Genomic DNA, 27,620 nt, shown 5'->3' on the forward strand with positions numbered 1-27,620 from the left:
AAATGTTTAAAGTGGGTTTACCTCCACATGGAAGGGAAGACAGTTGCAGCAGTGAGATAATCTAATTTTATTACGTGTTTTAGAGTTTATATAATCATACATAGCATTAAGTACAGGTCAATCAGTTTAATACATAGACTTGCTTGTTTGTTGCACTTTATGTTCAACAAGGATTGATGTCCAAATCAACTAAAAGCTGTTCTCTTAAATAATATTCTGATTAATAAACATAAAAGTTCTTGTTTTGAATAGTCCTTGTTTACAAACATCTTTATTTAGACGCCATTTTTGTTGCTTGTGGTTAATGCAGAGAAAAGTCAAAATTACTATTTTGGTTGAAATATATTGTAGGCAGAACGCAATCATTACTGCTCCGAGTTTAGATGCTGTGGGTATTTTAGCAACTAATCTGCACAGCGAGGAAACAAGTTGATTTGTTGTTTGTATATGTTTACAAAGACATGATAAATTAAACTGGGGGAAAAAATCGCATTAAATTGCAATATTAAGAAAAAAAATCGCAATTAGATTATTTTCCAAAATCGTTTAGCCCTACTTTAGGATGTATTTAGTTCTCCAATATATGCATAATGTTTCCAGAAAGAAAAAAACTAATATTTTACTATAGCTAAATGAACTATCTTTTTGTCAATAGGTTGCACACAATTTGCTTTTTCATCATTTTGATGCCCTTTGCTATAAGAAATCAAATGTCCAGTTGAACAAAATGCATTAAACCTAAACATAAAAATACTGTTGGTTTAAATAATAAAAACTGTTAATCTTTAATTTAAAAAAATTAAACGATGTGTAACTTTTGTGGCTCTAAACTAAATTTATTTAGCTAGACCGAGGATAGAAATGGCTCTGCGTTTTATAAAGGTTGCTGACCGCCGTCGCACGCTTTAGATCTGGACTCTGATGCGTCTTTATCTGGTTTCTGGGAAAAGTTGGAGCGCAATCAGGACCGTAGCAGCCGAGAGAATCGGTGGTGGAAAACACGAGAGCAACGTCTGCGATGAGTCTCTGACCGTTGAAACGATGCCGTTAAGACAAATAAATAAACGGAAAAACACCGAGCCTCACTAAAGTATTCACACCCTGGGGTTTTTCTACATTTCCCCTCGTTACAGCAAACCTCAGTTAATTTTAAAGCACACCAACAGGAGGAGGAGGAACATTATGGTTTTCAAATCAAAAACCTTAAAAGTGTAAAAAGTGTCATTTTTATCCAGCTGTTTTTACTCTGATCCCTCAAAGCAAACCCAGTGCAGCCGATGGCCTCCAGTAGTCTCACAGCAGACGCTAACGGCAGAACAATTGGTTGCTTTTTTTGCCAATAACACATACACTGCAAAATCGGAACTAAAAATTTGTATTATTGTCTTAAAATTAATGTCTTTGTCCTTGATTTGAGCAGGAAAATAAGATGATTTGCCAATGGAATTAGATTTTTGCAATTAAAATAGGAACAACTCATCTCCATGTTATTTGAGCTGCATTATATCTAATTATCTTATTTTAGGGGTCAAAATACTCATTCCATTGGCAGATAATCTTATTTACCTGCTCAAATCAAGGAAATCAAGGACAAATACACTAACTTTAAGAAAAGTTTACTTATTTTTACATCCGTTTTTGCAGTCAAAAAAGTTGCAGACGCTTCTTTCTAGTTGCTTTTTTGAAGAAGAAAAAAAGTCACTAGAGATGGAGGGAGCTGTGTGTTTGTTTTGTGTTTTTTATTTTATTTTTTATTTTTTTTAGACAGAGCTGCTTTTATTTCCCACAGCGGCAGAATTACGTCACGTAAACCAAAAGCAATGTTCATTTGAAATTCAAAGCAAGACCACCGTTTAATCCTACACTGCAAAAATTGATTTAAAATAAGTAAAATGTTCTTAAAATGTGTCTTTTTGTCCTGGATTTGAGCAGGTAAATAAGATTATCTGCCAATGGAATGAGTATTTTGACCGCTAAAATAAGATAATTAGATATACTGTACTTGAAATAAGATGATGGAGATGAGTTGTTCCTATTTTAAGTGCAAAAATCTTATTCTATTGGCAGATCATCTTATTTTCGTGCTCAAATCAAGGAAAAATACACTATTTTTAAGAACATTTTACTTATTTTTCGTTCAGTTTTTACAGTGTAGTGGGGCGCCACACTGACAATTTTAGACACAAGAGCAGGATTTCAACAAATATCCACTAATCTTTTTAAATAATGACCAGGATATGTATAAAGTATTATAAGACAACAATGTTAACAGTTTATTGGCAAAAAAAAAAGTTGATGTGGGGGTGAGTTACCCTTTAAAGGCGCTGTTCACTCTCTCTATTCAGTCTGAGGAGGTCGAGCGGTTTTGCCATGAAGAATGAACATAAATTAAGTTTTGCATCTGCAAACTATGGGCTCTGTGGGGCTGAATACATGTTAAGCTTTTTTTAAATTTTATACTTTAAGACGATTCATTTCACTTCCACTTTACAATAACACACAGCCTAGGGACAAATGAACATTCACTGCAAGCTAATTTAAAATGAGCTTTAATTAAAGGTAATTAAGTCACTGAAAGGTTTCAGCCATTTGTCGTGATGTGGAGAAGTTTTTAAGATTTGACAAATGTTAAGGACGGAGGTTTCCAATGTGAAACGGTGATAAAATAACGTTTAAAGTGCAATTTACAGCCGGTCTTTGATTAGGAACGCGCTGGACCAGAGGACGGAGACATCCAGCTCCAGAACCAGGAGCTTTTTTCTATCTTTGACAGGCAGTCGGTGTCTTCAGGGTCTTTATCTGCTAAAACGGAGCTTAAATGAACTGGGGAAGCTTCAAGTGGCTCTTTAGGTGTTAAAGCGTGATTTTGTGTTTTTAAACACATTCTCTCTCCACAGTGCACCTGTCCAGAGGTCCAAGCCCCATTTCCCTGAGCACGCAGGACGCCTGGCCAGTAGCAGCGGCCATAACCGAGTACATCAACGCGTACTTCAAAGGCGGACAGCACAACCGGTCAGCCTGGTGACGCCATGATGGCCCTTTATCAGCGGGGAGAACTCGGCTGGTTAAATCCTCCTGTCTTCTGCTCCCGGCTCTGTCTCCAGGTGTCTTGTGAAGATCACAGGAGACCTGGTGATGTCCTTCCCGGCCGGGATCACTCGGATCTTCTCGGCCAACCCCAACGTTCCCGTGCTCAGCTTCCGGCTGGTCAACGCCTCGAGGATCGACCACTTCCTGCCCAATCAGAAGCTGCTCTACAGGTCAGCCCCCCCCCCCCCCGTCTTTTTAGAACGCCGTCCTCTGCTAACCTGACAACAGCCAGATGCATGTCTCGCTCCGCCTAGCTCCACTCACATACATCTGGGACACCGCCATAGGAATTGCCTTTATTGAAGGCTGGGCCTTATCAAAAATCCTTGCATATGATTGGATAAGCCACTTGTCTGTCATCTTTATCGACGTGCTATTTCAACCACTCACACCGAAGCTAACCTGTGACGCTGATGAGAGCGACGCAGAAAAAAAACAACCTTTTTTTTTTAATGTGTTTGTGGCTCTAGAGGCATGCGTTTTATTGACAGTGAGCTGACAGGAAGAGGGGGGAAGACAGGCGGCAAAGCGCCGCGGGTCGGAGTCGATCCCGGGCCGACCGCGTCGAGGACTAAAGGCCTCCTAATATGGTTCACGCTAACCGCTAACCGAAAACAAAACTTGCCAAATCCGGTCGGGAGAAGGGCGAAAACATGGTTTCCACCAACAAAAGCCTTCAGAGGCGTTCTCTGATTTTCTTTTAATGAAACAATTAGGGCTGGGCAAGTTAACGCGTTAATTTCGCGTTAACTCATTAGACTATTAACGGCGATATTTTCTTTAACGCGCATTAACGCATGTTGCTCACATGCTTTTATTTTGTGAAGGTCTGTTGCTGCGGTGTAGGGGTTTGAATCAGAAGAGTAGGTGGCGATAATGCGCCAATAACCTCGCTGTCAGCCAAACCTCGGATTCAGAGTAAGAAAGGTGCTGGCCGGAAAAAAACACAGCTGACATGCGGAAGGCGGTGTTTCCCGCAGGAATTTGCTATTAGGCGAGGCGGTGAGTTGAACAAGTTTTGTGCGGAGCGGGGTCTGCTTAGACGCCGTCGGTGAAGTCGCTTCTCGCTTCAAAGCATCCATGTGTTTTTGCCTGTTTTCCCCCTGCCATTCACTATATGCGCGCGAGAAAGCAACAACAAAAAACCGTGTGTCAACGTCAAATAAACGCAAGCATATCGAGTTAGCAAGCATTTCAGTTTAAAGTTCTTCCAGCATGGAATATGACAGAAACAAGTTAGTTGTAACGACTGCCAAGTTAAACTTTGGTATTGAACATAAAATGGTAATGCTGCTCCCTGCTGTTACCTCAGAAATTGCCTGTTTTTGGTAGATTTTTTTCCCCATAAAGAGAATTCCCTGTCAGTGGCAATAAGCTTTAATTTATTATTATTGCTATTTTTTGTTTTACATGTTTAAGTTGAGCTTTACACTAAATATGTGTTACTGATAAGTGCTACAAATGTTACAACACTTTTGTTCATATGGCAGCAGAACATTAAAATAAAAGTGCTCTTTACACTACTTTTGAATTCATTCTTGGAGTTTGTAAATACAATGCGATTAATCGCGATTAATCAGGCAAATTATGCGATTAATCGCGATTAAATATTTTAATCGTTGCCCAGCCCTAGAAACAATATCAGGTAGATTGGACAACACGGAAGAAATAGCAGCATCAATGTTAACGCTTGCTTCCTCGACGAGCCGCCATTGCTATCAAAACAGTCTCACGGTCGCTTCTCCGCTACGTCACATCTATGAAACTCCAGCCCTGCGTCCTGATTGGCCAGACCATAAAATTGGTTGGAGAAATCACTCTCTATGGGCAATGTCCCAGATGTATGTGAGTGAAGCTAGGCGGAGGGATACATACTTCTGGCTGTTGTCAGGTTAGTCCTCCTGCGTCTTTCTCGTCTCACCGCCGACGTGTCCTCGCAGCGACCCGTCCCAGAGCGACCCGGACACCAGGGACTTCTGGTTCAACATGCAGGCGCTGCAGCTCCACGTGCAGAGGGAGGCCGAGCTCAACCCCCAGGCGTCGTACTACAACGTCGCCGTGCTCAAGTACCAGGTCAGAGATTGATATTTTACTTCTTCTTCCTCCACATGGACGTTAAATCAGGAAAAAACGCGGTTCTGATTGTGGACCTCCACGTCCCCCGTCCCCAGGTGTCTTCTCAGGACCCGGGCCGCGCTCCTCTGCTGCTGTCGGCCGAGTGTCAGCGCAGCGGCACGGTGACCCGGGTGTCCCTGGACTATCACTGCTGCCCGGCCACGGCGCCCTCCACCCAGCTCACCGCCGTGCAGGTCCTGCTGCCTCTGGACCACACCGCCTCAGACCTGCAGTGCCAGCCGCCGGCCTCCTGGTGAGCAGCGGCCGTGGAGGGAAAAAGCATTTATTTCTGCTGAGATGTTTAGTTTAACAGCAAAATGAGCCTCAGATTTAATTTTAGCCTGTTTTACCTCGACTCAGATGACAGACAGACGATTATAATCAGGGTTCCCGCGGATCCTTAAAAAGTCTTAAAAGGCATTGAATTCTATAACCTAAAACTAAGGCCTTAATTGGCATTGAAATGTCTTAAATCAGTCTTTCTTAGGTCTTAAATTTGTTACCAGATACCAAAATAGTTTATTTTAGTAGGGAACAAAACAAAGTTTGTGAATTCAGTTCAGTAGTTGTTAAAAATATATCTGTAATTTGTGTTTTTTAGCTTTCTTCCTATATGGAATGTTTTTCAAAATTTTAAACATGTCTACTGGGCCAGAAAGTAATGGTTTATGTTAAAATAAACATTTGGGTGAAGTTGTCGCATCCAGGTTTTTCTTGTTTATCGTGAATTTGGTCTTAACTTTTTATTTCAAGTGGCATTAAAAAGTCTTAAAAAGTCTTGAATTTAACTTGCCTTATGCTGTAGGAACCCTGATAATCCAGGTCCGTAGCTGAAAGAGTTACTAAGGAAGCGTTTTATTGCGTTTTATTTATCCACAAAGAAATGCATTCCTCTAAATAACATCTGCATTCAGACTCCGGCTGATTCAACATGAAGCAATCCTGGAGGATTTGGACACATGGGTAACGCCCTGATCGAAGGTTTTTAAACTGTAAAGTTAGAATAATTTACAGCGTTTATCCTACCAGACACCTCCGAGGGGTTTAACTATCAAAGATCTGAGGTCTTACCAACCTGATCTCAGTTAAAACCGACTTTAATTTAGTTTCGCAGCGCTCTGAATAAATCGTGTTTGCGTTGCAGCCCTGATCAGGTTTCTCCTCTCCCACATTGGTGTTCATTCAAAATCCGCTCTCGCTTTTAGGAGTGGCAGCACTTTAAATCAAACCCGCTGGAAAGACATTGAGAAGATATTGGGGGGGGGGGGGGGGGTACAGCATGCCAAGAACAATACTAACATTAGATTTTGGTTATGTAACGGGAGCAGGAATTCAGTAAAAAGATATTTACCTGTTTAAAATCTAGTTGGCAGCAGCAAATTAAAAAAAAAAGCCTTCACACCTAAATGGTACAAACAAGAACCCCCTACAGTTAAAACTGGACTTCTTTATAAGGTTGCAACAAGCAATATGAAGATTTATTAATGTATATTAATGATAATGTATGTTAAATTGTTTTATGATCATTTGTATGTCTGAAAACAATAAAATACACGTGAGAAAAAAATAAAAATCCTACCCGAGATTAATGCTAATTAATTAATTCATTGAGGTAAAATTAATGATTTTTAGTGGTGTTCTGGACTGATGGGTAAGTTTGTGGGAGGTGGTCCCTGAAAACCGCCTGGTTCTAGACTAGAACAAGGTGGTAGATGGATGAAGAAATTAATTAAGAAACCTGTTGTGTAAACACGATAATTCCAACTCACAGTTTGCACATTAAAGCAAAAACATTTATTAGATTAACTCCAGCCGTGCGGCGCCGGGAGCCTTAACGTCAAAAATCTGAAGTCGTGCTTCGCTTTTCCTCCGCAGGAACGCTGAGGAACATCGACTGCTGTGGAAACTCCCCAACCTTTCCCCGACCAACCACAGCAAAGGTCAGAGCTCTGCTCAACCTGAACCTGCTGCTGCCTCTTCATCCACAGTGGGGCCTCCTCTTCAGTTTAACCGCAGAACATTAGCAGGAAGCCAGAGTAGAAAAGAGGAAATGGCTGGATTAGTTTTCCATACTTTTTTTTTTACTTTGTGGGTTTTTAGGGAACAAAATGTGAAAATCTATATAAATTCTGTAATAATAACCCTCAACTCTGCCTTTTTATGAAGTTCTGTGAAGTTATGGTTTTATCAGAAGGAAGTTTTTATAGAGCAATCAGTGGCAGGAAGATAAAAAAAAAAAATACAGAAATCCTTTGTTTTACGAGTCTAAACCATCAGTGAAAGCTTACTGTAACTTTTCGTCTACATTTAATCCCGTTTTTCCTCCACATGACCTCTTTATGACTTTTCATTAATGCTGTCTGACAGCGTTGAGCCCATTTTTTATGTTTCATCGCCGGTGGCTCATAAACAGAAGCAGTCGGGTTTTTCTGTCTGTCAGCAGAGGAAAAATCTTTAAATTCAGTCGTTTTTTTCCCCTCATTCCCAGTTGTCTCCTCCGAGTTTATGAATGCATAATAAACACACAAGCGTCTGCAACATTTATAAACCAGGTTACATTTTTCACTTTAATTAATGCACATGAGCATAATAATGAGTTTTACTTTTTTTTTTAACCTCAAAAGTGGTAAATTAAACGATCTCTGCCGCTAGAACAGTGACGGGTGTTTCAGACAAATTCGGATCATAAGACCTACAGAGTCAGAAAAGTCTGGAAAAACCTGGAAAATATAGAATTTGATTTCAGGATTTTTCAGGTCAGGACGACTTTGAAAAAAGCAGCATAATAAATATTTGTGTTTGCTGGTTTCATTCCCTGTTCTGCTGTCTAGATGTTTTTTTTTTGTGTTTCTTCATTCTTCCTTCTCTGAAAAAAAGATTAAAGTCTGCGAGAGTAGAGGTTGATTTATAAAACTGGGTTCTCTAACATTAAATTCAAAGTTCAGGTCTCAGAAGCAAAACAAAAAAAACAGATCAAGATTTAATGTTGAATATGAAATGTGAAGGTTTATACACTGCAAAAACAAAACTATTAATAAGTAAAATGTTCTTAAAATTTGTGCATTTGTCCTTGATTTGAGCAGGTAAATAAGATGATTTGCCAATGGAATAAGATTTTTGCACTTAAAATATGAACAATTCATCTCAATCATCTTATTTCAAGTGCAGGATGTCTAATTATCTTATTTTAAGGGGTCAAAATACTCATTCCATTGGCAGATAATCTTATTTACCTGCTCAAATCAAGGACAAATGCACAAATTTTAAGAACATTTTACTTATTTTTTAGATCAGTTTTTGCAGTGTAGGCTGCTTCTTGTCGATTCTCTGCTCCAAAAGTTAAAGCGGTGCCTGAGTTTGGTCATGAAGGCGTTTCCTTTCTAACTCATGAGGCGTGGGTTCATGAACGGCGTGCGTTTGTTTCCCCCAGGCTCGGGGACGCTGTGCGCCAGCTGGCAGTGCCTGGAGGCCCCCCGCGGCCCCCCGCCCAGCCTGGCTGTTCAGTTCGTGGGCTCCGGGACGTCGCTGTCGGGCACCGACGTGGAGCTGGTGGGCAGCCGGTACCGCATGTCGCTGGTCAAGAAGAGGTTCGCCACAGGTGATCATGGCTGTTTTCTGAAACTGTTTTCATCTAATCTATACAATTATTATAGCTTTACAATCCAAATATTCATTAAATGTTAATTGTTAGTTATAATAACCCCTTATTGTCCGAGGAAGAAACCAACACAGAACTCAAGTTACTTTTCTGCAGAATAGGAGGGTAGAGCCAGACGGAGAATGTCTGTGCTCAGCTCTGTCCTCTGCCTTTTATTATCGGACTTCAAAGAAATATCAGGTTAACAACATATAAATAGGGGTGCAGGTTTATTGTAGTGATCAGTCACCTGCTACCACACAGCTGGATAAGGCACGACGTTTCCTTATCTAGCAGAACAATCCACCCTGTTTGAAGTTAAAACTGAAGAACATCTGACCCAATCTGTATAATCTGATTGATTTTGATTCTGTAAAGTGCCTTGAGATGTTTCATGAATTGGCGCTATACAAATAAAATTTAATTGAATTCCTGCAAGCCAACTCTTGAAACAGACCAAAGGCCTGTAATTTAATGAAAATAAAATATTTACATTTTTCTAACATTAATTATCTTCATTAATTAGACCAGAAGAAGCTCAGAAAAACATTTTTTCCTCTTCCTCGTTGAGTCAAAATGTCCTAATATGATAAAGAGGATTATTACGATTTATAACGATGCAGGACTTCAGTACAGGACAATACAGTCATGTTCAATAAATCACAATCTACATTTCTAAGAGGCTTGTTTGTCAGATTAAAAATAACTTTAAAAGAAAAGTGCAGTGTTTTTATTAGCTTAAGGTGGAAAAAAGTCATAATATAAAATGCAGGCTTCAAATCAATCTGTATGTTTCCCTTACTAAATTAAGAACGTTTAATTTATTGAATACCACTGCGTATTATCTGTACGCAGAAGGAGCTGCGGTGTGATTGGCCGACGTGTGTCAGACCTGAAAACGTGTGATTTTGCTGCTCATTTCTGGATTAATTAGTCTGGAGGTGAGGTTAGGACACCAGCGCTGCAGCCGAGGTTTCCATCCCGGCTGATTTAAGCTGACGTTCAGCAGAGCAAGGCTGCAACTTACATTTTTATCGTGGTTTATTTGTTTTTATTGATGAAACTGGTTGCAGAAACGTGGCAAAAGACACACAAAGCTGTGTAATTTAGACGGTCTGCTTTGGATCAGGTGCAGGAACTCTGCATTACTGTTTTAATCGCTGCAGTTCTGCTTAATATTGCTCATCACATAAAGTAAATAAAGAAAATGACCGGTGGAAATAACTCGTCACTGATTATGAGACGCGTTTAATAGCTTAAAGCAATAAAGGCTTTTTCTCGGTTGTTTTTACTAAAAGCTAAATAAAAAGGATTTCCCCTTCTCTTCTGAAAGATGCCCTTTGGTTAAATAGAAATAATTTAAAATATGAATTTTCTGGGTGTATGAATAACTTTTGGGTGTAACTTTTTTTTTTTCCAGCTGTGCTATTTAAAATAAATAAAAAATAATAATTTACTGAGATGTTTGTTGGGAACTGGTTCTGGAGCCAAGTTTCTCTTGGCACATTACTAATCGTGATGCTTTAACGTTAAAACGCGACAGAAGTTTTTCTTTTCCCGTCTTTTTTCTCGTCTCCAATTGTGGGTCGAGGCATTTGAAACTGGATTTGTAATTTTAACTACATTTTGTTTTCCACTGCCAGGCTGAGATTAGTCGCCGTGGTTTAATGAATCTGTTTCAGACTCGCTTCAAACTACCAGAATCTTTTCTTTTTGTTTTTTAAAAAAAACGGGGTTAATATTTTTCATGATTTCTGGTCATGATGCATTTCCCTTTAATAATTTTTACTTTCTTCCTCAGGGAAGTACATGGCGGGCTGCTCCTTGTAGACCCGGACCAGGCTGCTGCACCTGAAGCTCTTCCTCCTGACGTGTCCGGCTGTTTTTGGACCAACGGTAGTTTTTTTTTCCTCTAACTTGTAGGTTGTTGGTGACGCGTTCAGTCGTCTCGCCTTTTTACTGAAGCTACTTTGTTCGGGGCTGTGTTGTTTGTGCCTTTCGGACATAGAGACTGAAAAATAAGCTACATCTCTTTATGTGAATTATTGGGAGAAAAAAACATGGGTTAGAAAATAAGTTGGTCTAAAGCTGAGCTGCCATGGAAATTATTAATTTAAATAATGTAAATATTGTATCTTTGTACCATCCTGAGGGATCAAGGAGACGTTTGTGTGATCTTCTATCAAACTGTAGAAAAAAGCTGTTTGTAAAGCAGATGTTTGTTTTAATTAGAGTTTTGTGACGTTCAGAATTGATTAAAGAATAATAAATAAATATTCAAACCGTTTTGGGTTTACAACAGTTTATTACAACATTGTGACCAGGTACAAAATACAGTGAAACTATGCTGTTTATTACAATCCTCTGTCCTCAGGCTAGCGGAAGCGTAGTCAGGAACAGGCTTAAAAAGACACCAAAAATAAGTTCAGTTTACTTGTGAGAAGAAACTAGTTCAATAAAAAATAATCTAGAACAGCTTTACAAAACGTTACAAAGTACACATAGAAATGATTTTCCTCCAGAGCACTTTAAGGCAAATTACTGTGACAGGCACGAGTTACTAAAAGCCTTAAATAACTTAAGACTCGTTGCTACAACAAAACCATCTGAGGGGGAAAATTTAAGATTCAACACAAAAATTCATCAGATCATAAATAGGATAGATGACTGAGGGCAGCTGCACCGCGGTAATAAACTCAGCTTTACACATTTAACATTGGGACTGGGACAGATTTCCTGCTGATGCCGTGTGACCAGACGGGCAACGGCACCAGAGATATCAAACTTTCAGCGTCATAGAAACATTTATTATTAATTATCTGCCCTCTAAAGACGTGCTGCATGTCTCCGTTTCATTCAGGCAGACTATAAGACACGACCAGAGCAACGTCAGGTTAGAGCGTCAGTTTAGGGTCCAAAGCTCCACCAGAGCTGGTGCTGAACATCCTGCATCCATTTGGCTGATTAATCTGGAATATTTCCACCTCCAGCTCTACATAGACAGCCCTTTGCAAAAGTATTCACATCCCTTGGAATTTTGTTCTATAGCTCATGGAAAAGCATTTGTGGTTTTCACCTTTTCCCCCCAAATAATCAGAAATGTGTGCATTTGTGTTCACCCCCCCTTTACCTCGGTACCCATAAATAAAGTCCAGTGCAACCGATTTCTAGCAAATGGTGTCAAGCTGTAATTTAATCACACCACAAACCCAGCGACCCGCTGAAGGCCTCGGGTTTGTTGGGGAACATTAGTGAGGAGGTCAGGTAGAACGTGAGGAGAGGCTTTAAAGACATTAAAGCAGGCTCTGGACTCTGAGACGCACAGAGCTGTGGCACGACCACAAACCATCCAAGACATGAACATCCAGCCAAACTTAAGCAGAGCTTTAACCTGGGAGGAGCTGCACAGAGCTGGAGCTCAGGTGGAAGCATCACAAATCTGGCCTTTATAGATGACTGGATAAAGGAAGTCAAATGATGAAAAAAACCACATTACCCAGAAGACACCACCCCAACGCTGTGACATGGCGATGGTGGCACAGCTGACATGCGGAAGGCGGTGTTTCCCGCAGGAATTTGCTATTAGGCGAGGCGGTGAGTTGAACAAGTTTTGTGCGGAGCGGGGTCTGCTTAGACGCCGTCGGTGAAGTCGCTTCTCGCTTCAAAGCATCCATGTGTTTTTGCCTGTTTTCCCCCTGCCATTCACTATATGCGCGCGAGAAAGCAACAACAAAAAACCGTGTGTCAACGTCAAATAAACGCAAGCATATCGAGTTAGCAAGCATTTCAGTTTAAAGTTCTTCCAGCATGGAATATGACAGAAACAAGTTAGTTGTAACGACTGCCAAGTTAAACTTTGGTATTGAACATAAAATGGTAATGCTGCTCCCTGCTGTTACCTCAGAAATTGCCTGTTTTTGGTAGATTTTTTTCCCCATAAAGAGAATTCCCTGTCAGTGGCAATAAGCTTTAATTTATTATTATTGCTATTTTTTTGTTTTACATGTTTAAGTTGAGCTTTACACTAAATATGTGTTACTGATAAGTGCTACAAATGTTACAACACTTTTGTTCATATGGCAGCAGAACATTAAAATAAAAGTGCTCTTTACACTACTTTTGAATTCATTCTTGGAGTTTGTAAATACAATGCGATTAATCGCGATTAATCAGGCAAATTATGCGATTAATCGCGATTAAATATTTTAATCGTTGCCCAGCCCTAGAAACAATATCAGGTAGATTGGACAACACGGAAGAAATAGCAGCATCAATGCTAACGCTTGCTTCCTCGACGAGCCGCCATTGCTATCAAAACAGTCTCACATCACGGTCGCTTCTCCGCTACGTCACATCTATGAAACTCCAGCTCTGCGTCCTGATTGGCCAGACCATAAAATTGGTTGGAGAAATCACTTTCTATGGGCGGTGTCCCAGATGTATGTGAGTGAAGCTAGGCGGAGGGATACATGCGTCTGGCTGTTGTCAGGTTAGTCCTCCTGCGTCTTTCTCGTCTCACCGCCGACGTGTCCTCGCAGCGACCCGTCCCAGAGCGACCCGGACACCAGGGACTTCTGGTTCAACATGCAGGCGCTGCAGCTCCACGTGCAGAGGGAGGCCGAGCTCAACCCCCAGGCGTCGTACTACAACGTCGCCGTGCTCAAGTACCAGGTCAGAGATTGATATTTTACTTCTTCTTCCTCCACATGGACGTTAAATCAGGAAAAAACGCGGTTCTGATTGTGGACCTCCACGTCCCCCGTCCCCAGGTGTCTTCTCAGGACCCGGGCCGCGCTCCTCTGCTGCTGTCGGCCGAGTGTCAGCGCAGCGGCACGGTGACCCGGGTGTCCCTGGACTATCACTGCTGCCCGGCCACGGCGCCCTCCACCCAGCTCACCGCCGTGCAGGTCCTGCTGCCTCTGGACCACACCGCCTCAGACCTGCAGTGCCAGCCGCCGGCCTCCTGGTGAGCAGCGGCCGTGGAGGGAAAAAGCATTTATTTCTGCTGAGATGTTTAGTTTAACAGCAAAATGAGCCTCAGATTTAAGGTTGAATATGAAATGTGAAGGTTTATACACTGCAAAAACAAAACTATTAATAAGTAAAATGTTCTTAAAATTTGTGCATTTGTCCTTGATTTGAGCAGGTAAATAAGATGATTTGCCAATGGAATAAGATTTTTGCACTTAAAATATGAACAATTCATCTCAATCATCTTATTTCAAGTGCAGGATGTCTAATTATCTTATTTTAAGGGGTCAAAATACTCATTCCATTGGCAGATAATCTTATTTACCTGCTCAAATCAAGGACAAATGCACAAATTTTAAGAACATTTTACTTATTTTTTAGATCAGTTTTTGCAGTGTAGGCTGCTTCTTGTCGATTCTCTGCTCCAAAAGTTAAAGCGGTGCCTGAGTTTGGTCATGAAGGCGTTTCCTTTCTAACTCATGAGGCGTGGGTTCATGAACGGCGTGCGTTTGTTTCCCCCAGGCTCGGGGACGCTGTGCGCCAGCTGGCAGTGCCTGGAGGCCCCCCGCGGCCCCCCGCCCAGCCTGGCTGTTCAGTTCGTGGGCTCCGGGACGTCGCTGTCGGGCACCGACGTGGAGCTGGTGGGCAGCCGGGTACCGCATGTCGCTGGTCAAGAAGAGGTTCGCCACAGGTGATCATGGCTGTTTTCTGAAACTGTTTTCATCTAATCTATACAATTATTATAGCTTTACAATCCAAATATTCATTAAATGTTAATTGTTAGTTATAATAACCCCTTATTGTCCGAGGAAGAAACCAACACAGAACTCAAGTTACTTTTCTGCAGAATAGGAGGGTAGAGCCAGACGGAGAATGTCTGTGCTCAGCTCTGTCCTCTGCCTTTTATTATCGGACTTCAAAGAAATATCAGGTTAACAACATATAAATAGGGGTGCAGGTTTATTGTAGTGATCAGTCACCTGCTACCACACAGCTGGATAAGGCACGACGTTTCCTTATCTAGCAGAACAATCCACCCTGTTTGAAGTTAAAACTGAAGAACATCTGACCCAATCTGTATAATCTGATTGATTTTGATTCTGTAAAGTGCCTTGAGATGTTTCATGAATTGGCGCTATACAAATAAAATTTAATTGAATTCCTGCAAGCCAACTCTTGAAACAGACCAAAGGCCTGTAACTTAATGAAAATAAAATATTTACATTTTTCTAACATTAATTATCTTCATTAATTAAACCAGAAGAAGCTCAGAAAAAAATTTTTTTCCTCCTCCTCGTTGAGTCAAAATGTCCTAATATGATGAAGAGGATTATTACGACTTATAACGATGCAGACCTTCAGTACAGGACAATACAGTCATGTTCAATAAATCAGAATCTGCATTTCTAAGAGGCTTGTTTGTCAGATTAAAAATAACTTTAAAAAGAAAAGTGCAGTGTTTTTATTAGCCTAAGGTGGAAAAAGTCATAATATAAAATGCAGGCTTCACATCAATCGGTATAATGTTTCCCTTACTAAATTAACGTTTAATTTATTTAATACCACTGTGTATTATCTGTACGCAGAAGGAGCTGCGGTGTGATTGGCCGACTTGTGTCAGACCTGAAAACGTGTGATTTTGCTGCTCATTTCTGGATTAATTAGTCTGGAGGTGAGGTTAGGACACCAGCGCTGCAGCCGAGGTTTCCATCCCGGCTGATTTAAGCTGACGTTCAGCAGAGCAAGGCTGCAACTTACATTTTTATCGTGGTTTATTTGTTTTTATTGATGAAACTGGTTGCAGAAACGTGGCAAAAGACACACAAAGCTGTGTAATTTAGACGGTCTGCTTTGGATCAGGTGCAGGAACTCTGCATTACTGTTTTAATCGCTGCAGTTCTGCTTAATATTGCTCATCACATAAAGTAAATAAAGAAAATGACCGGTGGAAATAACTCGTCACTGATTATGAGACGCGTTTAATAGCTTAAAGCAATAAAGGCTTTTTCTCGGTTGTTTTTACTAAAAGCTAAATAAAAAGGATTTCCCCTTCTCTTCTGAAAGATGCCCTTTGGTTAAATAGAAATAATTTAAAATATGAATTTTCTGGGTGTATGAATAACTTTTGGGTGTAACTTTTTTTTTTTCCAGCTGTGCTATTTAAAATAAATAAAAATAATAATTTACTGAGATGTTTGTTGGGAACTGGTTCTGGAGCCAAGTTTCTCTTGGCACATTACTAATCGTGATGCTTTAACGTTAAAACGCGACAGAAGTTTTTCTTTTCCCGTCTTTTTTCTCGTCTCCAATTGTGGGTCGAGGCATTTGAAACTGGATTTGTAATTTTAACTACATTTTGTTTTCCACTGCCAGGCTGAGATTAGTCGCCGTGGTTTAATGAATCTGTTTCAGACTCGCTTCAAACTACCAGAATCTTTTCTTTTTGTTTTTTAAAAAAAACGGGGTTAATATTTTTCATGATTTCTGGTCATGATGCATTTCCCTTTAATAATTTTTACTTTCTTCCTCAGGGAAGTACATGGCGGGCTGCTCCTTGTAGACCCGGACCAGGCTGCTGCACCTGAAGCTCTTCCTCCTGACGTGTCCGGCTGTTTTTGGACCAACGGTAGTTTTTTTTCCTCTAACTTGTAGGTTGTTGGTGACGCGTTCAGTCGTCTCGCCTTTTTACTGAAGCTACTTTGTTCGGGGCTGTGTTGTTTGTGCCTTTCGGACATAGAGACTGAAAAATAAGCTACATCTCTTTATGTGAATTATTGGGAGAAAAAAAAACATGGGTTAGAAAATAAGTTGGTCTAAAGCTGAGCTGCCATGGAAATTATTAATTTAAATAATGTAAATATTGTATCTTTGTACCATCCTGAGGGATCAAGGAGACGTTTGTGTGATCTTCTATCAAACTGTAGAAAAAAGCTGTTTGTAAAGCAGATGTTTGTTTTAATTAGAGTTTTGTGACGTTCAGAATTGATTAAAGAATAATAAATAAATATTCAAACCGTTTTGGGTTTACAACAGTTTATTACAACATTGTGACCAGGTACAAAATACAGTGAAACTATGCTGTTTATTACAATCCTCTGTCCTCAGGCTAGCGGAAGCGTAGTCAGGAACAGGCTTAAAAAGACACCAAAAATAAGTTCAGTTTACTTGTGAGAAGAAACTAGTTCAATAAAAAATAATCTAGAACAGCTTTACAAAACGTTACAAAGTACACATAGAAATGATTTTCCTCCAGAGCACTTTAAGGCAAATTACTGTGACAGGCACGAGTTACTAAAAGCCTTAAATAACTTAAGACTCGTTGCTACAACAAAACCATCTGAGGGGGAAAATTTAAGATTCAACACAAAAATTCATCAGATCATAAATAGGATAGATGACTGAGGGCAGCTGCACCGCGGTAATAAACTCAGCTTTACACATTTAACATTGGGACTGGGACAGATTTCCTGCTGATGCCGTGTGACCAGACGGGCAACGGCACCAGAGATATCAAACTTTCAGCGTCATAGAAACATTTATTATTAATTATCTGCCCTCTAAAGACGTGCTGCATGTCTCCGTTTCATTCAGGCAGACTATAAGACACGACCAGAGCAACGTCAGGTTAGAGCGTCAGTTTAGGGTCCAAAGCTCCACCAGAGCTGGTGCTGAACATCCTGCATCCATTTGGCTGATTAATCTGGAATATTTCCACCTCCAGCTCTACATAGACAGCCCTTTGCAAAAGTATTCACATCCCTTGGAATTTTGTTCTATAGCTCATGGAAAAGCATTTGTGGTTTTCACCTTTTCCCCCCAAATAATCAGAAATGTGTGCATTTGTGTTCACCCCCCCTTTACCTCGGTACCCATAAATAAAGTCCAGTGCAACCGATTTCTAGCAAATGGTGTCAAGCTGTAATTTAATCACACCACAAACCCAGCGACCCGCTGAAGGCCTCGGGTTTGTTGGGGAACATTAGTGAGGAGGTCAGGTAGAACGTGAGGAGAGGCTTTAAAGACATTAAAGCAGGCTCTGGACTCTGAGACGCACAGAGCTGTGGCACGACCACAAACCATCCAAGACATGAACATCCAGCCAAACTTAAGCAGAGCTTTAACCTGGGAGGAGCTGCACAGAGCTGGAGCTCAGGTGGAAGCATCACAAATCTGGCCTTTATAGATGACTGGATAAAGGAAGTCAAATGATGAAAAAAACCACATTACCCAGAAGACACCACCCCAACGCTGTGACATGGCGATGGTGGCATCATGCTGCGGGTGTTTTTTTGTTCAGCGAGGACGGGGGACGGGTTGGACGTCCAGACCTCAGTCCAACAGGGGACATGTGGACAGATACTCCCCGTCCACTCAAAGACAAAGATGACGGAGAGAGAAATATCTCCTCTGCTCGTCTCAGAGGCTGCGACAATATAAATGTTAATATAATATAAATATAAATCGGTACTCTGGACTGTGAGAAAGTTCAAGGGCTTTGAAAACTTTTGCAGGACTCTTTATGTTCTAACAGGTGATCAGACAGCTTACATGTTGTTTAAACAGCCAAACAGAAATATTGAGGTAAAATAAATGCGTTCCAGACGAGGTCCTGCCGCCTCGGCCCAGCGGGGGGGCGGTAACAAAAAGGAAAGTCCTTTGGGTTGGCTGGCGGCGTCCGTGCGTTGGCCAGGAGGCGCAGAGGAGCACGACTACGAGCAGACGGAGCAGGAGGCGCTCTGAGAGCTTGAGGTCTGAAGACGATACATTCATCCTGCGGTTGAGGCACAGCTGAGGGACAGACTGACATCTGTGGGATCTCCGGGTTAATCTAAGGCACTCAAATGACACGATGGCACGACTCGACTCAAATTCAGCACAGAACCCAAGAGGAACCACAAACACCAGCACTTAGAAGTTACACGGCCAACATGAGAAGCTACAGCACAGAAGAAATTCACAGTTCCAACAAAAACAGAAAGCGAGCGGATCAGCGGCGCCCCGTGAAACAAGGGGGGGGGGGGGGGGCGTGCTTCTGCACTCTTCTCTATTTACATTGCACATCTATTAACTGCAGGAGGAAGAAAGCCCTGCGCCCCCCCGGCCGGGTTCTGGTTCCGGCCCGGCCCGCTCAGACTGGACTCACATTTCCTGCAGAGGGTGGCTTATTTCGATGCGCTCCCTCTTCACGGCCGGTTCTGCCGGGCCGCCGGACGCGTCGGCGTCGCTGCCCAGGTTGCTCATCTCATCTGAGAAGGAGGCGTCTGCTGGTCCAGAAAACAGAGAGGAGGTCAGAACAGAACCGATGACGACGGGTCAGAGACGAAGCTTTAATTCTGCCGTGTGGAGAGACGACGGCGACGGTTGCTCTACCTGAAAACTTACCCTTCTCCATGAGGGACGGCATCATGGAGCTCAGGTCGCTGAACTGTAATTTCAGATTTCAGGGAGAATTGGTGAACGAAGAAAACAGCGACACATTTAGATTCAGTCCCTTGCAGAAGTATCCAAACCCGCTGAAGGAGACACATCCAGTATTTTACTGGAAACCAAACGCCAGCCGTGGCTTCAGTGTTTCACCAATTAAAATCTGAAAAGTGTGGCATGCATTTAACCCGAGGCGGTACTTTGTAGAACCGCCGTGTGCTGCGGTCACAGCTGGCCGTCTCTCAGTTTTCCAGAGACTGAATAGTTTCTCTTTACAAAACAGCTCAGAGCATCTGGGCTCCATTTTGGTTTGGGTCTGGACTTTGACTAGGCCGTTCTAACACGTGAATATGTTTTAATCTAAACCGCACTGTTGGCACTCTGAATGGAGAACCTCCATTTTAAATCCATTCACCTGCCACCCACAGCATGATGCTGCCACCACCATTTCTCTGTGGGAACGCTGTTTGTTTTTTTTTTCCTTCTACATAGTTTAAATAAACTAAAGATGGACCGTTTTTACCAATTAAGTCACTTCTGCAGGATTGAACAGAATTTTATTTGGGGGTATCAGAGTAAATGGGACGACAAACATGTGCCACACAGAAAAATCAGGTTTCTTGTGCCGTGGCTTCATAATTCTGCGTTATTGTGTTGGTTTCTCACATTAAAGCTCAACATTAAGGTCTGCGGCTGCCTGTTAGAACAGGCCAGTGGTATAAATACTTCTGTAAGGCACTGTAACGTTTAGTACTCCCTCTGATCGTCCGTACCTCGCCCATCACAGCTATGGGAGTCTCTCCGGTGGCCTGGGCCACGCGGTGCTCCACCAGGTAGAACATGTACTCGTCGTAGAGCAGGCGGATCAGGTGGAAGGAGCCGAAGCTGGCGGCGCTGCGCAGAGTCAGATCTCTGATCACCATGGAGCTGCGAGGAGAAAAGTTCGTCAGTGAAATCCTTCGTTACTCTGCGTCGTGTTAAGGCGCTCTCTGTGGTTTGGGGGGTTGCTGGTTGCGCACCTGTAGAAGGACCACTTGAGCAGGAACTGGCGGGCGGCTTTGGGGAAACTGGGGCTCCCCTGGTGAGGCTTGAGGACCTGAGAGACCACGTTGTCCAGCCAGGTGGCCCACTGGTCCAGAGAGCTCTGCTGCTGCAGGGTCACCTTGAAGTCTTGCTCCAGACGCTGCACCACGCTTTCATCGCACTGGCAGACCCACGACGCCTGCTCCTGTTGGGTCAGACGGACGGTCAGACAGACGGACAGACAGACGGTCAGACAGACGGTCAGACAGACGGTCAGACAGACGGTCAGACAGACGGTCAGACAGTCAGACAGACGGTCAGACAGACAGACGGCGTCAGCGCTGCGGTCTGGATGACCTGCAGGCCGCGCTGCTCTACCTGCACGTTGGCGAAGTCCACCCTGTTGAGGTCGGACAGCATCTGGTTGATCTGGGAGGTGTTCTGCAGAACGGCGCGGGCTGCCTGGGCCAGGTGGTTCAGGCTGGTGTATCGCCTCAGAGTCTGAGCGAAGGCGCTGACCACGGCCACCTGGACCACAGGAGGAGAGAAAACACTCAGAACGATCCGTATGAATCAAATAAAGGCCTTTTTTCACGTCACAGGGCGTAAAACCACCAGATTTAGGGATAAACGTGTAATTTGAGGTTAACTCTGTGATTCTACATAAAAGGGAGACTTCTGGTTACCTTGGTGCGAATGATCTCTTGTGGGAAGCTGGTCATGGCGGTCGTCAGCCAACCCTCCAGACTCTTGGCAAAGTTTCTGATGGCCTGGGTGAGAGTGCCTGAAGAAAGGGAACGGCCTGGATTACAAAGTATCAGCGCCACGAGATGGAAACTCTGCAGATTACATCAGAGAACGTCTCCATCAGAGGCCAAGTGAGATCTCAGGTTAAATCTGCACCCAGACTACAATCCTCACCGCCGTGCTGATGTGCAGCAGCACACCGAGGTTTTTTTGGGATTATAAATTTGAAGCGCCGTACATAGAAACCGTCCAGTTAGACGCACTTTTAGGATTCCTACCTGATAAGGATCTGACTGACTTAGACGTTAAACCTCAGTAAGTGTTTGGACATAAAATGAAATGTAGGTTCACAGGTGGAAAAAATCCATAATATCTCAATGTCTTCTAATATCTGTGCTGCACAATGTCATTGCAACAGTAATTAAAACTGAAAACATGCATCAGATAACTCAGTTTGTGACTTGGAAATTGTTGCCAGCAATTAATAAATGAAAACTGACTAAATGAAGAAGCTAATGAAGACATTTGGGATTTTCCATGTTAAAGCACCAAGAACTCAGCGGCTGACCTGAAGTACATTTTATATTAACCTTTATAAAGAACGCCTAAAGGCAGGATGTGACGGTAGTCGAGCTTTACCAGGCTGGACCAACAGAAACACTTTGATATAAAAAGACTAATTTCAGCCGCAGTGAGGTGATACGGAGATGTAGGAAGTGGTTCAGCAGGAATCCATTTCTACTAAAGCTGTCCTTTCAGCGACTACTGAACAACAGGGACCAGTAGATCAGCAGCTAACAGGAAATGTCTGAGCAAAGCTAAAGCTCCCCTTTCTAAAGATTACACAGAGAGACCGTCGTTTACTTTTTGCTATGAGATGCTAAGGATAAATTATAAATGTCTACTCTCTTGCTTGTTTTTGTTTTCAAACGGTAAATTCCTGTTTTACTGCAGCTGCTCTCGCACAGAGATGCTTATGGCGGCTCCGCTCCTCATAATTAATGATGGAGGGGCCACAGGAACATTTTGAAGCTGTTGACCATGGCTGGCTGCAAAAATCTGATTCTGTTAGAATGTACATTAGTGTGTCTAAAGTTAGGAACAACAACCAAAAAAATAGATCAGAAACCTCTGCTTTTAAGTAATTTAGAGATAAAAGACGGCGGTACTGACTAGGAACGGGACGCAGGACGTCGGGGATGAGGATCTCCACCAGGGCCTGGTACAGGATGTGGTCACAGCTCCTCATCCAGAGTCTGATTGGTTCATATTTACACAGAGCCACCAGCTTCTCCCTGGGAATCACGCGTTCCAGGTCGTCGTCACTGCAGAGGACGACAAAATCCACGTCAGCGTTGCTGTTCTGGACCCGCGTGGTCCGACCCCCCCCCCCCCACCGAGTTTAAAACGTCTGAGCGGACCTGGTGGGGATGGCCGTGCTCCCGTCACTAGGTGGCGGTGTTGAATTCCAAAAGGTCTGCCAGAGATTCTCCACATAGTGGAAATGGAGATTCATCACCACATCCAGAGTAGCCTGCAGGAGGGGAGGGGGGGGGGGGGGGGGGGGGGGGGGGGGCAAAACACACAGAGCTGAGCCATGGCAACCAGACACACAACAAAGTTCCTCCAGGCGGGCGGGTGGGCCGGCAGCCTCTCGCTCAGCCCGGGTCCTCCTGCTCAGACGGACCAGCTGAAACGCAGCTCCCCGCAGATTAATCATCAGGAGAGTCCATTAGATTTTATTCTTCATTTTTAATCCCTTTGTGCAGCAGCTTTAGAGATTTGTGCCTTAGTTTTCCTGCTCTCAGAGCCCCCCCCCCCTTACCTGCAACACTTCCTTCCTGTTGGCGTGTGTGAGAGCAGAGTGCTTGTGCTTGTGAACGTGAAGGAAGCGGCGGTGATTGTGAAGAGATTACTAACACCAGAGCTAATGTCAGAAGTTTAGATCAGACCACAATCTCCATTAAAAAAAAATAAAAAAATAAAAAAAACCGTGTTTGTTTGGTTTTTCACTCAGTCGCCTCTTCCTCTGTCCGCACCGACCAACACTTGCTGCAGGATCCTGTTACACGGCGGCGCGAGTCTCGATCACATGATACGCTTTTGCTTCCTCTCTGCCCGTCGCCACGGCAACCGTGTTTACAGTTGCCCCCAGCAACAGGTCAAACACAGAGCTCCAAAACAAAAGGAAGAATTCCCCGTTCCCTCCAAACAAGCACGCTCTGCCTCCTTATTCCCTCCAAACAAGTGTGTCCTGCCTCGCCGCTTTCTATCCACGCAGGAAAAAAAAAAAAAAAAGACGAGTTAAAAACGCGCTGAACGAGGGGAAAGTGTGGAAGAGGACGGCATCACTGGCAGAAGTGTCCTCTACATTCACAGAAACCAAAGCCGTGGTTTGAGATTAAATTAAAAAATACTTTCATTTTATTTTATGTGAGCTGTGTGGCTTTTTACACCAAAATGTTTCAAACTTCTAAGAGCCTGAAAATCTGTTTTGTTTCTGTGACATTAAGAAACAACTTCGAATATCTCAAATTATATTTAGATTAATCGCACACAAGCAGCCATGAGCATTTATTGATGTCGATTTTTGAAGATCACGGCTTTACAGCTAAGAGAATTAACCCAACGATCCGGTCACACCGAAGCAATAAAAACGGGTTTTTAATATCGAAATGTTTTGTCTACACAACCAGAACTGCGATCACAGACAGCCTCCACCAGGAGGACGGGCCACTAAATGAAGCTGGTTGTTCAGAGCGCTGGATCCGAGCACGCTAACAGAAAGTTGAGTGGAAGGAGAAAGTGTGGCAGAGAAAGGTGCAAAAGCAACAGAGAAACGCCCCAGAGGGTCGGGAACCAAAGCCCGTTTAGGAGTTTGTTGGTGAGCCGCTTCAGAACCAGAGACGATGTCAGGAGAGTCTTACCTGGGCTGAGGAGAAAGACAAGTCCTCGTCCATCAGCAGACTGTAAAAGCTGACCAGCTTTATGGAGATGCTGCTTCTCACATACCCTACACGGCATCACTGCCTGATTGGCTGGCTAACCTGTCTGATGTGGACTCCATACGACGTCTATAGCGTTACGGTCAAGAGGAAGATGAGCGACACCAGAGCCAGCGATGAAGATGAACTAGAGGCTCATGTAAAACGCCGGTCAGAATATTCTGATCAGATTAAACTCAATCAGAATGAGATTGTATTCTGGGTGTAATAATCCTATCATCATGCGTATAAACACTTGGATCAAGTTATTCCCATTATTCTGATTCTCAAAATGATTATTTATTCAGTAACGTTTCAACCGTAACTAGATCCTGGTGAGTCCAGCCTGGGCGCTCAGAAGACAAACAAACTCATATAATACTGCTTTGTTTAGTTTTTGTTTTAGATGGAAGTTTTTAAACTCACATTGATTAAATTAATTGATCGTATGCCCATATAAATGGTACAGTCTGATTATTTTTGGTTTTTAATCCAAAAACATTTCAATCCAACCATGAAAAGTGCCTGTAAACATAGTGATGCAGTAATTCCTGCAAAAGGAGCCTCACCAAGTGTTGATTGCATTTACTGTACAGTGTACGCGTCATTTAGTGTCTTTAATCGGCTCGATGCGATATTTATATATAATTATTCACACTGACAGAAATAAACACCTAAACATGTCTGATGACAATGAACCCACCATCCACTGCTATCAAGACAAGTTTCTAAGGAAAAATAATCCTAACTTGGTGTTTCTGGGCTGCAAAATGGTGGAGAAAAAAATAAATAAAATGCAGGAACCTCGGTCCACAGGAGCTGTAAGCGTGACAGAAATGTGACGGTGGACAAAGACAGGAGTCTGTCCACCTGTCCACAGAGACAGCAACACAAAGGCCCGAGGGGAGGCCGCCACAGAGACGCAGAGATGTCCACCCGGCACGCTGAAAGGTTAATTGGCGTGTCTTGAAAGCTGCGCAGAGATGAAAAGACGGCCGGAACAAAGGGTGTGTGTGGAGAAAGTGGACAAGGGGAGGCCGGCATAATATGATAAACCTCCGGCTTTGCTGTATTAATCGCAGCCTCTCTCCAGGCTGGAAGACCCAAACTAGGGTTATTTCTACTCCTATTATCTGTGTTCAAGCTTCAGCCGGCACAAGTGATCGGCTCCTTCAGGGACCTGAGCTGGACAGCGGCGCCTAAAACTGTTTAGAAATAAGACGCCTGTTGACTCCAGCTTGGTTTCCCAACATTAGGACATTATGAAGGAATCTTCAGCAGTTCACTGCAAACAGAAGACCATCGGTGTGGTTTTATTTATATCATATCTAAATCGCTTTAAATGTTTTTGTTACATTCAGATCTGATTAATTAAGCAGCTGATTCAGTTTATGATAAACTGGTACGGTCAGGGAGCCACGAGCAACCAAGAGGAAAAACATTCCTCTGCTTAACACAGTCAGCTGCATCTCAATAAATTAACTTATAGTTTAAAAGTTAATTTGTTTCAGTAATTCAAATCAATAGTGTGGCTTATATATTATATTGATTGCTTAAACAGTGACCAGTCATTCCAAGCTTTTCTACCACACTTTTTCCTTCCACTTCGTTTTTCATCAGCACTCTGAGTAGCACTAACTATGAAATTAGCAGCTTTTACAGCCATAACATGAATAAAACATAAATCTGTTTTTGGGTTTTCATTATCTGCAAACCTTAATCACAACCAAACACAAAGTAGAAAAAATATAAACACATTAGTTTCCATTTATTTACAGTGAATAAAATATATCCCTATGTGATGTACAGGGCAGTTGTGAATAACTGAAACAAACGACTTTGTTAAGAAGAATAAAGGTTGTGCATCTCACCTCACAGTGGCCTCTGTAGAGTGTTTGCAGCTTCTTAATGTCGCTCATGCCCATGCGCTCAGGGAGAGGCTGCGTGCCCAGGTCCGGAGACGGAAACGGAGGTAAGGAGTGAGACGTGTCTGCGGGGACGAACGTGGACGAGTGTTTATCGATAAAACCACGACGTCAAGGCGAGCGAGACGGAATCTACAGGAATTTACTGTGATGGTAAATTAACTGATAAAAGCGCTTCTCCAGTCATGCTGATCACTCACTAACACGCACACATTCACACAGATCCGCAGATCAGTAGGCAACTTGGGGTTAAGCGCCTTGCCCAGGGGCACATTGAACACGTGACTGGGGAAGCTGGAATCGAACCCACAACCTTCCTATTTTCTTCTAAAAAGGTCAGGAAAAATGTAAATAAAGGAGAGTCTTAGCAGCAGCGTCTGCGCGTACCGATATACTGCTGGTGCTGTTGGCTCTGAGCAGCCACCGACTGCTCCGGGGTGCCGCTGCAGTGCTGAGAGCTTCCACACAGGCTGTCAGACATGCTGTCCACCTTCTGGAGAGGCTTAAACCTGCACACACACACACACACACACACACACACACACACACACACACACACACGAGAGAGAGACATGCATGTCATTAAGAAATAAGTGAGGACATATTATTTGACCCTTCAGTTACATATTATACAGTAGTGTGAAAAAGCCGTTTGCCATCTTCTCTTGTTTTGTCGTGAAGCGCTTTTTAATTTGGGATGGATGGATAGATAACCTGCTGGCCTAAAAGAAGCAGTTTTCCAGTAATATAACCCTCACACTAACATGATGGTGTTAGTGTGAGGGTTTGAGGCCGCTTTGTTTCCACAAGACCTGGTTGATTTGTCATAATTGATGGAATTTCGTCACTATAGGACTCAAACCCCATCACCATTTGGGTTTTTAGCAGGACTAAGATCCAAAGCCACAGTAGCAAGGGCATCTCTGAATGACAAAAGAAAATGAAGCTTTGGCGTGGCCTAGTCAAAGTCTGGATTTAAATCTAATTCAGATACTTTAGCATGACCTTAAACACGGCGTTCCTGCTCAAACGCTCCAATTTCTGTAAAGCAAAGTTTGGTCAAAACTCCTTAGTGGTGATGTCACAGACATCACAACGTTAACATTTTCAACCTTTGTTGTTCCTCTAATGTCAGAACCATCAGAAAACATAAAAAAATACATAAATCTGTTAATAAGGAAAAGAGGGATGCAGAGGTTTTAGTTTTAGATCCAAATGAATTTCTGTATTTTTGAGACTATGAGTCACACTTTTTGTTCATAGTTTGGCCAATAGACTTATAGTAAGAAAAATACAGTAATTCCCCTTTAAGCTCATCTTTTTATATTATTTAACTGGTTTGTTTTCTAGTCCCGGTATTTCAGTCGTTTAGGGAAACAGACAAAACTGGTTGTGAGCGGCTGACAGTAACTACTTTGATTTTAAAAAGTAGTGAACAAATATCACTTAACTATTTTTTTATGCAAGTTAACATTTCTATTCACATTTTCATATTTTTTGAAATACGACTGACGTATTTTATTGGGATTTAATGGCATAAATCATAAATTATGACAAATGTGATAGAAACTGGGAAGCAGAAGGAAGAGGATTGGCGTTACGTGTATTTATTTTCGTCCCTTTTTACCCAGAAACCCCGACATCCAATTTTGAAAATGGCCTTCAGACATTACGGTGCGTTAAATGTTTAGTCTAACAACGTCT

At 42.6% G+C, this 27,620-nt stretch overlaps 3 protein-coding genes across 5 annotated transcripts in view; 2 read left to right on the forward strand and 1 right to left on the reverse strand.

Moving 5' to 3' along the window:
- Positions 1-11,129, forward strand: part of fcho1 (FCH and mu domain containing endocytic adaptor 1) — a 78,995-nt gene extending 67,866 nt beyond the window's left edge. Inside the window, exons 21-27 of the mRNA XM_036140946.1 lie at positions 2,898-3,012; positions 3,105-3,260; positions 5,031-5,163; positions 5,262-5,458; positions 7,081-7,145; positions 8,636-8,803; positions 10,644-11,129. Coding sequence (XP_035996839.1) covers positions 2,898-3,012; positions 3,105-3,260; positions 5,031-5,163; positions 5,262-5,458; positions 7,081-7,145; positions 8,636-8,803; positions 10,644-10,672 — 863 coding nt within the window. The 3' untranslated portion in view covers positions 10,673-11,129. The remainder of the gene's footprint in view (positions 1-2,897; positions 3,013-3,104; positions 3,261-5,030; positions 5,164-5,261; positions 5,459-7,080; positions 7,146-8,635; positions 8,804-10,643) is intronic.
- A 376-nt stretch (positions 11,130-11,505) lies between these two features.
- On the forward strand, positions 11,506-13,825 carry LOC118564235 (F-BAR domain only protein 1-like). Its single transcript, XM_036141652.1, has 3 exons — positions 11,506-11,529; positions 13,337-13,513; positions 13,612-13,825. The coding sequence occupies exons 1-3, from the start codon at positions 11,506-11,508 to the stop codon at positions 13,810-13,812; spliced, it is 402 nt and encodes a 133-aa protein (XP_035997545.1). The 3' UTR covers positions 13,813-13,825.
- Positions 13,826-16,829: 3,004 nt separating this feature from the next.
- The window catches only part of rfx2 (regulatory factor X, 2 (influences HLA class II expression)), a 36,573-nt gene continuing 25,782 nt past the window's right edge, over positions 16,830-27,620 (reverse strand). The window contains exons 9-19 of one of the 3 annotated variants that reach the window (XM_036140947.1): positions 26,304-26,425; positions 25,863-25,981; positions 22,429-22,541; positions 22,181-22,332; positions 20,947-21,044; positions 20,639-20,788; positions 20,257-20,465; positions 20,011-20,164; positions 19,184-19,238; positions 18,957-19,077; positions 16,830-16,945 (exon numbers count right to left, since the gene is read on the reverse strand). In XM_036140947.1, the coding sequence (XP_035996840.1) occupies positions 16,915-16,945; positions 18,957-19,077; positions 19,184-19,238; positions 20,011-20,164; positions 20,257-20,465; positions 20,639-20,788; positions 20,947-21,044; positions 22,181-22,332; positions 22,429-22,541; positions 25,863-25,981; positions 26,304-26,425 (1,324 nt within the window). In that variant the 3' untranslated portion in view covers positions 16,830-16,914. The remainder of the gene's footprint in view (positions 16,946-18,956; positions 19,078-19,183; positions 19,239-20,010; positions 20,165-20,256; positions 20,466-20,638; positions 20,789-20,946; positions 21,045-22,180; positions 22,333-22,428; positions 22,542-25,862; positions 25,982-26,303; positions 26,426-27,620) is intronic. The other 2 variants (XM_021308026.2, XM_021308025.2) reach the window with 2 other exon arrangements.

The sequence above is a fragment of the Fundulus heteroclitus genome, chromosome 9 (assembly GCF_011125445.2).
Source record: "Fundulus heteroclitus isolate FHET01 chromosome 9, MU-UCD_Fhet_4.1, whole genome shotgun sequence".
Lineage (NCBI taxonomy): Eukaryota > Metazoa > Chordata > Actinopteri > Cyprinodontiformes > Fundulidae > Fundulus > Fundulus heteroclitus.

What these genes read in the sequence shown, in the direction of transcription:
- LOC118564235 (XM_036141652.1), top strand. Translation starts at nt 11,506, where the DNA reads ATGACTGAGGGCAGCTGCACCGCG. An exon ending in CTGAGGGCAGCTGCACCGCG is followed by an intron (nt 11,530 to 13,336) that starts GTAATAAACTCA and finishes TTGTCAGGTTAG; the next exon opens with TCCTCCTGCGTCTTTCTCGT. An exon ending in TCGCCGTGCTCAAGTACCAG is followed by an intron (nt 13,514 to 13,611) that starts GTCAGAGATTGA and finishes CCCCGTCCCCAG; the next exon opens with GTGTCTTCTCAGGACCCGGG.